Below are 12,736 nucleotides of genomic sequence, written 5' to 3' on the forward strand. Positions count from 1 at the left end.
AAATCTATGGTGATAAAATTATACTCATAACGTGCACGTGTCGTGCTGTCTGGGACTCTCTCTCTCTACGCACGCAGCCACGCACTGCTATTTTGGGCATGGAGGCACCGGTGCGCTGAGCGCACTGATATAACAGACAGCAGCGCAAAATATTTACAAGTTTATTGAGATAAAAGTCCCTACTCCCCGGTCCCCACACAGTGACAGCACTCCATGTTTACGGCACGCACAGACAGACAGACAGACAGACAGACAGACAGACAGACAGACAGACAGACAGACAGACAGACAGACAGACAGACAGACAGACAGACAGACAGACAGACAGACAGAGACAGACAGAATATTCTGTAGGCTATAATACACTGCAGTGTTTTTATGTGTTTCCTTAAGCAATTGATTAATCTACTCATCCTCATTTCGATCAGGGCTTCGGTCTCCTCATTCGATCCACGGTAACGGACATCTTTGCGCTGCGTAAAATATGCCTTCTCCGTCTCCAACTGTGTTCAGCTCCTCACCCGCCGCATTGTTTGCTTCATTTCCTTTATTTACTGCGGATTGCATTCACACCTGTACCGAATCGTAATCAAGTGCGATTGGAAGCGAAGCGAAACCCCCGTTTTTGCTCGGAGTAGAATGCGGTTCTTTGATACGCATTAGGATTCAAATGAGCCTTCACACCTGCCAAACAAAGTGCACTTTCTGACAATGCGCAGCAGGATTCGTTTTAATCTCAGCAAAGCTTTCTGGTGTGAATGTCACCTGAGAGAGGATACAGTGACATTGGTCCTTCATATTTAAGTGTACGGTGCCCAAAAGGTATAGATCGTAATCTATACCAGTAGATCACAAAGGCTGTGCAGGTTGATCACATGACATGCCCCTAAAAATATATAATTTAAATATAAAATATATATATTTTTGGCATCTGCCACTTGAATTAAGGCGACTTGATTGATTTATAAGGGCCTGTCAGCTCAAACCCATAATGAAATACTTGCACACAAACATCAGTAGCATTACAAGGTTATTAAAACAAAATAAAAATCACACCCGTGTGAAGTGAGGGGTGCTCTTATCATCGTACATCATCATGGCGTAAATTAGACACTATGCCTATTTGCTCAGACACTATGACGTAACATTCTCAATTCATTGTCAATGGGAATTTAATGTTTGTTTAAGACGAAGTTTGTGGAAGAAAACAAATAAACTTCCCATTCCAAGTATGTTTGTTATGTAATAATGCTATTCCAAAGCCGCCTCGGGTACAGTTTTAAACTATTTTCAGCAATGGGATAACAAAAACAAAGAATTGGTGGCTATAGATCTTATTGAAAGTAGCTCTCAAGTAAAAAAAAAAAGCGTGGGCACCCCTGGTATACCTACACCCTAAAGGAGCACTTCATCTATTTTCAACCATATCTTCATGTAATTGGTCCTAACTGTTACAACCTTATCTCCATGTAATTGGTCCTCATTGTGTACTGTACAATTTCCATCTAGTCACTGCAGTGTCTCATTGGCGAGCTCAGCTGTGGACAGTTCAGAAATCTGCATATGACATCATCGATCAGGATTCCAATTAATACTTTCAGCGCCATTGCCGTACATCTAGGTCAATTGAAGCCTATTTTTTGACACTATACGCTTACCGCCATTGCCGTTGATTAATGGCAATTGCGCTTTTATAGTGCATTCGATCGATCGAGCCATAATGCTACTTACGTTAGCCGGTTAGCTAGCTATGTTGTTAGCACAGCACTGGATCGCTCATCTTAGATCATCGTCGCCATAATAATCTGTTTCTTTCAATCGCCTGTATGTTTCTTTGACGGCACAGAGCTGGCGATGTGGAGCACTCCAGTGCCCAGGTTAGGATTCATATTGTAAACAAGGCCTCCCCAGTTCATCGTCCTAGGTTAATACTACTTCCGGTAGACTGGAAATGTGGCTTTTCAAAATAAGAGCTCGACTGGAAAAAATGCTGGCGTGAATTAGATCCTAATTCTTCAATAAATGCTAGCGCTGTGATGATGCGGTCTTTCTCTTCATAGAAAGTTGGCATGCTGAGATAGAAGCCACTGTTAAAAAATTTAAAAAAAGTTTGAAATGACCACACCTTCCTACTGATGACGATGTCATTGATAAGGATAGTTTCTGAACTGTAGACAGGAAAGATTAAAGTTTAAAATGGGTGCAAGTATGCAGTGATCGATCGATCGATTGATTGCCTTCTTCCCTATACACACAGATCTTGAAGCTCAGCTACAACAAGCTAACGACGGTGAACGCGGGTCTGTTCGAGGGTCTGGCGGGTCTGGTCCGCCTCCACCTGGACCACAACCTCATCCACTTTGTGGAGCCGTACAGCTTCTCTGGCCTGGCCTCCCTCAAGCTGCTCCAGCTGGAGGGGAACCTCCTGAAGGAGGTCCACCCACACACCTTCATAACGCTGTCGCTGCTCGGAGCCTTCTGGACCTCTGGCCTGAGGTGAGGCACCCCGTTCTCGGTTCAATGCCATCAATGCCTTGAAAAAGGGACAAAATCACGTTTAATCGGAGCATTCAATGCTCCAGTAGACGCGTCTATAGCGACCTACCAGATCTCAGTAGGCTGCATTCTGTGCGGTTGATCACGGCTACCAGCGACGATGTGCATTGTCAACTGACTACGTGGCCGGTTATAAGACTGATATGAGGTTAGGGGACTTACATGACTGCATGGTTAAGACTGATATGAGGTTAGGGGATTTACATGGCTGGTTAAGACTGATATGAGGTTAGGGGACTTACATGGCTGGTTAAAACTGATATGAGGTTAGGGGACTTACATGGCTGGTTAAGACTGATATGAGGTTAGGGGACTTACATGGCTGGTTAAGACTGATATGAGGTTAGGGGACTTACATGGCTGGTTAAGACTGATATGAGGTTAGGGGACTTACATGGCTGGTTAAGACTGATATGAGGTTAGGGGACTTACATGGCTGGTTAAGACTGATATGAGGTTAGGGGACTTACGTGGCCGGTTAAGACTGATATGAGGTTAGGGGACTTACATGGCTGGTTAAAACTGATATGAGGTTAGGGGACTTACATGGCTGGTTAAAACTTATATGAGGTTAGGGGACTTACATGGCTGGTTAAAACTGATATGAGGTTAGGGGACTTACATGGCCGGTTAAAACTGATATGAGGTTAGGGGACTTACATGGCTGGTTAAAACTGATATGAGGTTAGGGGACTTACATGGCTGGTTAAAACTGAAGTGAAGTTAGGGGATTTACATGGCTGGTTAAAACTGATATGATGTTTACATGGCTGGTTAAGACTGATATGAGGTTAGGGGACTTACATGGCTGGTTAAGACTGATATGAGGTTAGGGGACTTACATGGCTGGTTAAAACTGATATGAGGTTAGGGGACTTACATGACTGGTTAAGACTGATATGAGGTTAGGGGACTTACATGGCTGGTTAAGACTGATATTAGGTTAGGGGACTTACATGGCTGGTTAAGACTGATATGAGGTTAGGGGACTTACATGGCTGGTTAAAACTGAAGTGAAGTTAGGGGACTTACATCTCTCATGAGAAACAAAATTACCGGTAGTGCAAGTTTGCACTACATGTTTGAACCATTAATGCAAAATAAACCTAAAAGAAATTAATTCCTGTTTGCACCAGCAGAACAACATTACTTTGAAGATCTCATGATCACATTTCATTTTGTCCGTTACTGATTGCAGCGTTCTAGACAGATCTTGGGAATATGTATTTAATACATGATCTTATAACTCCACCTTCAGTAATAGTTAATTCTGTATGATTCTTCTCCAGGCACCTCCATCTGTCAGACAACCTGCTGGAGCGTCTCCCTGCCGCGGTGCTGCAGACGGCCCCCAGACTGGAGCTCCTCTACCTGCACGGCAACCCCTGGTCGTGTGATTGTCAACTCCACTGGCTGCTGGAGTGGAACTCCAGGCACGACGGTATTTGTTAAAGCCTAATTTATGCTTTGTCGATTTCGCAACGGCGGTTTTGCGCCGGGGCAATAGCAGACCAGCATGAATTAGACTTAATAAGGCAGTGACTCTCAACCTTTTTTTAATTCCAAGGATCCCCCAAGTTTGATATCCATATGGCTACTTTTGTGAAACCTCTGGGGCCCCACCCGTGGCTTTCGACATACGTGACCGGTTAAGACTAACCCGTGGCTTCGACATACGTGACCGGTTAAGACTAACCCGTGGCTTCGACATACGTGGCCGGTTAAGACTAACCCGTGGCTTTGACATACGTGGCCGGTTAAGACTAACCCGTGGCTTCGACATACGTGGCCGGTTAAGACTAACCCGTGGCTTCGACATACGTGGCCGGTTAAGACTAACCCATGGCTTCGACATACGTGGCCGGTTAAGACTAACCCGTGGCTTCGACACACGTGGCCGGTTAAGACTAACTCGTGGCTGCGACATACGTGGCCGGTTAAGACTAACCCGTGGCTTCCGCATGGTTAGGTTAGGTTTAGGGTTAGTAATGCGCGAGTTGGACCAACGCACCGTCGGAAAAATGAGCCGTCGGACTAATGACACGGCACCAACTAGACTGCAAATAACTAAATTAACTCTCCATAAAGTTCAATTTGGTTCCTTATAACTATCAATCATTTTACTGGGGAGTGGGGACCCCCTGGAACCCTGTAAGTCCCCAGACCTGCTAGGTCAGTGGTTTCATTAGGCCGCAGACCCTCGTTTGAAAATGTGTTGTGGCAGGGACTGCAATTAGAGAAGATGCTTTCTAATGTTCGATAAGATCTTGTACAGGAGTCTGTATAGGTTCGGAGATAAGAGAATAGTCAATAGACATGCTCTCTCATCCCTGGAGGTTTCCCTGGAACCAACGTTGCGAAACACTACTCGAGGCAATCTGAGGGGGTTCATTAGTTCACTGTATTAAACCTGCTCAAAGATCAACATTTTCAACATTTATGGTTTAAATCCCTCGTTCATTTTCCAAAATGTCATTGAACGTAATTTGGTCTACAATGTTCTTTTGTGCCATAACGCGGCAGCTATGAAGAGAAAGTAGAGACTCAACTGAATAACGGCAGATTCTTTTTCAAATTACTCTTTATAGGTTTGCATGGTGTTTTGATACATCAATGCATAAATCATTTAAGAAACAACATCGGATTTATCTGATGTCTGGTTGTGGTAACGCAGCAGCACAAAATGATGACCACATATCCCGGTAATGGATCACTAGGCTTTAGGCGAGATTCTCCTGTGCAGGCAAAAACATAGGAACAAGGAAGGACAATAGGAACCAGCTTGCAACAAACTCTTAAAAGGGTTGTAAAATGGGATATTACGTGTAGTATGGTACAGAAGGAGAGGCCAACGTTTCTCTCATTTGATATCAATGCAAATGCGCTGGAGGTCTGAAAAAAATCATTAACATGGTGAATCACATCTTGATGACATCATCAAGATGTGATTCACCATGTTAATGATTTTTTCAGACCTACAGTTAGGAAACCCAGAATGGGGGGACTTTTTTATTATTATTAACTAAGGTATATTAATGACATAGTAAAATGTTGAAAATGAGTGGTATTCCCCTTTAAGTTATGGTTTATTGACCGGTCTCTAACAGCTCTTTTTTTTTAATTTTTTTTACAGTTTTGTTTATTCAAGATTTCAGGCTATACAGTAAATCAAATAATATGACAGTATATGTGACACACCCATACGGAACATACCAAAGAGATAACATGTACAGTATATAATTAAATGTCGTGACCACTATATGCAAAATATTGTGGTAGCATAAAAGAAAAATAAATTGTATAGTCCTATGCTAACAGGGAAGTGACACTGGCCGCGGTTACATGCAGGCTGATCATTCCGAATAAATACTTCCGAATAAAATACATCCGAAGTAATGTTTTTTGCTGCGTGTTTACATGGGAAATGGTCATTCCGAATGAGCGTTTACAAGGAGATGTGATATAAGACATGATACATGTTAATTCACGTGATGGACACGTGTTGGACACATATATACAAATATAGGCAGTTCATTCATTATGTGAAAGACGATACTTTGAAATCCCATCATTTCATTCTGCAGTAGCTTTGATGCTGCTGGTTGGATAGGGGCGGGCGTATATGTTTACCGTCTTTTATTCCCCACCCGCTGCGGCTCCCCTTCTCCGCTGGGAAGGTGATTATCTCGTTTTTATTTGTACTTTATTATCTACACTACAGCACGGCCAGGGCACGCACACTGATTATTATTGTATCAAGGGTCGCTCGTTATTTTTGAGAGGAGAGAGAGAGAGAGAGAGAGAGAGAGAGACTGTTGAACACACACACACACACACACACATACACACACACACACACACATCGCATTTATCAAGTTTTCGCTGTGCGCCTCACAAGGCTATTGGGTTTATTTGTGATTCGTCTTTGCACAATGCACGTACATTGTGTAAGTAAGCGCTGATCTACAGGCTGACAACGTGTCCCAATTAAACTGCAAAGCCGTTATGTTTCATGACGTTTTGGTTGCAACTTGGAATAGGCAAGTTATAGCCTATAAAAGTTTAAAGGGATAGGATGGACATTATAGCGATAATAGCGTATTCTTGGGACTGTGTGTGTGTGTGTGTGAGAGAGATTACTGAACAGCGGACTCACGGCATTTCGTCCTCTCTCTCCTCCGTCTTTCTGTGAGTCCCCCATGCACTTAGCCTACAGTAGCATGAAGCATCCAGATACATATAGGCTGGCTATATAACCTATAGGCCTATCAAACATGTTTGAAAATGATCAGAGTGATCATCAGCTCGGGACGGTTGGATCTTTGAACACTCACAGATCAGGGGGATCATCATCACCACTGCTGCTGCAGCCTGCTCCACGTTTTTTTTGTGTGTAGGCTATTTCGGATCTGCAAAATGCACGAAATAACGCGCTCTATGTGCAAACACCTCGGCGCGCCTTGGATATGAGCGCCTTGGAGTTGGAGCGCCTTGGAAATGAGCATGCTCAGAAAGACCAGAATGAATTTACATCCGAAGCAGTGTATACATGAGTCCAACTTTCGGCCAATCGCATTCAACATCGGAATAATCCGGCCAGTGACATCGGAATGGTTTTTAAATCGCATCGAGCATTTTCATTCGGATTTAAGTTTTTGTAGGTGTTTACATGACAACGTTTAATAGGATTTAACTTCTATTCGGAATTAAGAGGGGTTGAAAGACCTCATGTAAACGTACCCACTGATAGTTACAAACCACATAACCTGAATCAAGTTTTGAAACAAACACACAAACGTACGACAAGACAATCTAACAGCTCTTTTTTAAATGAGCCTTTTGTTTTTCTTTGCACTTTTTCTTTTGCCGAGTCTTGCAACGGCCGTTATGCTACGCATGCACTCAAAGTGAAACCATTTATCTGCCTGTGCTTTGTTATGTTTTAACATAATCAATCATCATTATCATAATCACTTCCACATGTGAGATGTTTGTACCAGTAGAACAGTTGATAACACATCATTATGTTTATGACCTATTTCCGCTGAAGATATAGGTGGGTTTGAAAGCCAAAACACATATTTATCGATACAACATGAACTATACGTCTGAACTCAGATTTTAGAAAGAGGTTAATACTTCAAGATCTTACCATCTTAAGTATTCTGTTCTGGACTTTTATAATTCTCAGTATTCGTTGATATTCACTCATTTCCCTTACTCACAATCTGTTCTTATTCTTCCCCCCCCTCTTTCTCTCTCTCTCTACCCTCCCCTGTCTGTCACCACTTCTGACCATTCCCTCTCTCCGCCTCTCTTCCTCTCTCTCCCTCTCAGGGGTGATCAAATGTAAGAAGGAGCGTGACCCAGGCGGTTCCAGTGAGACGTGCCCCCAGTGCACCTCTCCTCAAGCCCTGAACGGCAGTGCCTTTCTTGAGCTGACCCCTGAGAAGTTGACCTGTGAGCGCCCGGTGCTCCAGTCCCCTCTCAAGCAATGGGACAGCCCCATTTGGGCTGAATCCGAAGTGGAGCCCGATCTCCCGTACACCCGTGATCTCGAGAGGCCGCTAGGCCACCTGACTTTCGTTCTCTCCGACAGCCACGGGAACAGTGCCAACGTGGCGTGCGACGTGCGCCGGCCCGGTGAGAGCTCGCCGATCACCTGGACAGAGAGTCCGCGCACACCCGGGGAGGTGACCGTCAACGCGTCCCTGGTGACCGTCCTCGAGTGTGAGATTGACCGGGACGCTCTGCAGAACCTGTGGCGGCTGGTGGCGTACTACTATGAATTCCCCGCGATCTTAGAGAGAGGCTTGCAACGGGGAAATGCCACCACCGGAGCCACCTATCAGTACGACCAGGCCGTCAACGAGAATTCCCCTTACTTCACCGAATTAAAGGGTCACCTAATCGCCGAGCCGTCGTGGCTGCTCCAGCCCAAAGTCACCCTGCAGCTCAACAGGCGTCAGACCACGACCAAGAAGCTCGTCATGGATTTCACCACGCTAATCTCCAAGCAGACCAGCGTCCGCGGAGGACGGGAGGATGACGGCGACGACGACACCGCCTCGTCCTGGGCTCTGATTCGCAGGGGTACGGCGACGCGGGTAAAGGCCACCGTTGAGGGCTCAAAGGTCAATTTAGAATGCGAAGTCGTCACTGGAGGGTCGGAGGTGAAAGTGGAGTGGATGCTGCCGGATCTGTCCATGCTTGAAGATGCCAATGATAAGATGGAAATATCTGAACGAGGAGAACTCATCATTCTGAACGCCACCGCGTCTGACTCTGGCCTGTACCACTGTCTCGTCAGAACCAAAGCTGGAGTGGACCTGGTTCCTGTTCGGCTCACTGTCAAAGAACACTTACTCATCCCTACAGCTTTGAATGGGCAAAAGATGATTGTCGAGAAAGGACACTCAATCAGTCTTCCTTGTGAAGTCACCTCAGCACAGCCCAGTCAAACTATCTGGTACCTGCCCCAAAATCAGGTCCTTCTCCCTACGCAACAGACGAGGAGGGCAGAAGTGTTCGAAAATGGGACTTTGGTGTTAAAGAAGTTGACCCGGGATGATGCTGGGGAGTACAGCTGCATGGCGTCCAACCTGTACGGAGTGGACATGTTGTCACACGTGATAGAGGTCACCGGGGAGAAAGAGGCAGAGGTTCAGGCGGAGAGCGGGCGGACGGTCTCGTTGGTCGGCGAGGAGGAAGGTGAGGGATCAGGGGAAGGCTTTCAGGAAATCAAACAACCATTCGCTAGCCAGGCTCCTAAGAGGGCAGGGACACATCAGAGGACCCCCGGGGGGGTTGTGAAAGGGAGGAGAGTGAAAGATTCAAAGAGAAAGCCTAATATGTCTGTTAAAGAGGTAGACCCACACCGCTGGGCACAGGTATTGGCTAAAGCCAATGCTAGAGTGACCACTGCTCTGCCCACAGTGCAGTTGCTAACCGAGCCTAGCAGTTTAATGACTACTGTGATGGAAGAAACCACGACTCCCGAACCTGCCACGACAGCTGTTATTACCAACGCTGTTACCACTCATTTAGCTCCTACTACCAGCCTCGATATGACAACCAAACCACTAAGAGCAAGAGGTCAATCTGAGGAGCACTCGAGAGAAAAAGAGACGGTTCCGGTTGAAGTGAACAGACACACAGGAGAAGGAAGAGTGAGTTCCAAGCCTGCTTCCGGTTGGCCAAACAGGAGAAGGCCACCTTATAGGCGCAGGAGGCCACCAATGAGAGGTGTCCCTCCACACTTAAAACCCTCCCACCCGTCATCAAACAAGCCCCAAACGACTCTCCCTCAGCCCACCACAATGAGAACAACCCCTACTACAACAACAACCACTACTACTACCACCACCACCACCACCACCACCACCACCACCACTGCTACTACTACAGCTGCTCCAACCACAACGGAACACGAGGAAGTCTCAAATGAATATGATCAAACGCAGGAAGAGGTTGATTATGATGACGAGGAGTACGACGAGGACGTCGAAGACGGCTTGGAAGAAAAGGAAATCACTGATTTGAAGAGTGAGCCCCGCCATGCCACGGATGAGTCCGGCAGTATTCACGCAAAAAACAATCCAAGACCAGAGGCAGGCGGCGTGTCGCATGACACTGAAGAAGAGGAGGAAGACTCTGAAGAACCTAATAAGGGGAGGGACAGCAATAGTAGAAAACGAATAGAAGATGTTGGAAACCAACGTCAGGAGTACAAAGGAGAGACTGATGAATTCAACGGAGAAAGGGACAGAGTTGACGAAAAACCTGACAGAGGCCAGGGGTTTCTAAAAGCCACGGACGAGAGACAACAGCAATCTAGAACAGACACAGAAGGGAGAGAGAGGGAAGCGGGGAAAGACACAAAGGAACAGGTAACAGAAACCCAAGTCACCCGGCATACGACCCGAAACAGACCTTTTCCAGAACCTCCACGAGAAGACAAAACCACAACGCATGCCGTGACATCCCTTTCCAATGCCGTTCCTTCGCAAGAGAACGTCCTGAGGCCATCACACACAGATAGAGACGAAACGAGACAAGGGGGTGGGCGTGAAGAGGAGAAGGAGAGAGAGAATGAAAAGTCTAAAGCAAGGGCTCAGACTACCGCTTTCCCCGGGAGGGATCCAGTTCACCCCTGGCTCCACCAGGACAACCAGAGAGGACGGCAGATCCCCTCATCCAGGCCAGCACTCTCAACCCCGGCCGACGACGGAAAGAACAAGAAAGGGAAGGGAGAGGAGAGGGGCGGGCGATTTCCTCAGCTTTCCCACGTCGCCCCAACTCCATACAGGCCTTCCACTCGTCACCGCTACCCCGTCGCCCCAACTCCATACAGGCCTTCCACTCGTCACCGCTACCCCTTCTTGCCCGGTCAAAGGACGTTCCCTCGTCCTGAACAAGGTAATCAAAATGTCATGGGAAAGGATTTGATGCAATATAGGAGAGAAATGAATTGCTTTAAAAGGATCTGCGGTGTTGATTTTGACAGCAAATTTAGATTTTTGTTTTCATTTAGTTTTAGTCACATTTTAGTCACCTGGAATGTTTTAGTCTAGTCTTAGTCGACTAAATAGCTTAAGATTTTAGTCGACTAAATCTACAGTTGATTTAGTCGACTAAAATGTATTTCGGCGGGCCTTGATGCTGTCGTAATGGCTGATTTTACACTTGCTGAAAATTGCCGATCTACAAGCTCACAACGTTGTGAGCTTGAGTTTCACCATGCAACCAAGTGTAAAATGATGTATATAAGTCCATTAGTCTCTTCCTAACATTTTAGTCTAGTTTTTATTTGTTGACGAAATTGCCAATATATTCAGTCTTAGTTTTAGTGATCATACCTTAGATTTAATTTAATTTCCATTTAGTTTTTGTCAGTGAAAAAAGGTAGTCGCCGAACATTTTTCGCCATAGTATTAGTCGACGAAATCAACACTGACTTAATGTAAAGTCAATGGAAAACCACCTAAAATAACGCATTAGGCTAGTATGAGTGTTACAGAAGTGGTTCCCAAACCTTTTCATGTCAAGGACCCCCAAAATTGACACAAATTCGCCCGCAGACCCCATTTGAAAATATATGCCAAGCACTTTTTAGACTTAGATAGCATTTGAAACAGACTTATAGCATCTCATGTAGACAGCACAATAATTGCATTGTATGTAGTCATAGCACTTCATAGGACATATGCATAGCATAGTATAGCATATATGTATAGTTTATATGTATAGTGTCATTATATAGATATATTCTAGTTACGTTCTTAGCTTATGCATGTTTCAAGATAAATGCTTTTTTATATATGTGATGTATTCCCATGCTTTTTTGTTCTTGCTTAATGTAAATCGCTCTGGATTAAGAGCGTCTGCTAAATGCCTAAATTGTAAATTGTAGAGAAGGCTCTAGCAGTGATTCTCAACCTGTTCAATTTCAAGGACCATCAGTTTGACATGCATTAGTCGACGGACCCCCATTTAATGGTATTTCTATCTCTCTGACCCCCAATTTATATTGTAAAATGAATGTTAATTTAACTCTGAGAGTGTACAAACATAAGGGTCCATTTGGTTCCTATAACTATCATTTAGCTGCGGGGACCCCCTGGAACTCCCTCAAGGACCCCCTGGGCGTCCCCAGACGCCACTTTGGGAACCTGTGTTTACAGTACAAAATAAATGTATGTACAAGACATGTTCTCTTGACCTAGAACCTGGGTGGGTGCCTGTTCCCACCCACCAAACGTGGCTCCAACCGCACCTCTGGGGTCAAGGGTCACGGGCCACTAACAGACCAGAGATCACCGCGGAGACGGTGAGGCCCACGGCCGGCGGTCCCGGGCGCTCCGGATTTGAACCCACGACTCCGTACCCGTCGCATCATCGCTATCATCACAATGTTGGCGGGGGAGGAGCACACGTGATCCCAGGCAGTAAGAGCTCAACCAGGGACCACCTGCTTCTAACCAAGCTGCGGAACAGATATAGACAGGTATGCCTTACTTTACTGTGCGTGCAAGTGGCGTCGATTCAGCAAAGGCTAAGGTATGGCAAGGTCACGTGACAGCATTAATGTCAAAGGTCACCAAACCCCAAGTGCTGTCTTACCTTAAAATGAACTTGAGTCCCTTGAGTTGCAGCAACTCATCTTCAAGGGGGTCCTCAA

At 45.6% G+C, this 12,736-nt stretch overlaps 1 protein-coding gene across 1 annotated transcript in view; it reads left to right on the forward strand.

The window, feature by feature from the left end:
* The window catches only part of LOC306924521 (matrix-remodeling-associated protein 5), a 51,029-nt gene that overhangs the window by 13,389 nt on the left and 24,904 nt on the right, over window positions 1–12,736 (forward strand). Inside the window, exons 4-7 of the mRNA XM_079503069.1 lie at window positions 2,258–2,496; window positions 3,846–3,997; window positions 7,894–10,974; window positions 12,282–12,562. Of these exons, the coding sequence (XP_079359195.1) occupies window positions 2,258–2,496; window positions 3,846–3,997; window positions 7,894–10,974; window positions 12,282–12,562 (3,753 nt within the window). The remainder of the gene's footprint in view (window positions 1–2,257; window positions 2,497–3,845; window positions 3,998–7,893; window positions 10,975–12,281; window positions 12,563–12,736) is intronic.

The sequence above is a fragment of the Electrona antarctica genome (genome assembly GCF_951216825.1).
Source record: "Electrona antarctica genome assembly, chromosome: 1".
In the NCBI taxonomy this organism is placed as follows: Eukaryota; Metazoa; Chordata; class Actinopteri; order Myctophiformes; family Myctophidae; genus Electrona; species Electrona antarctica.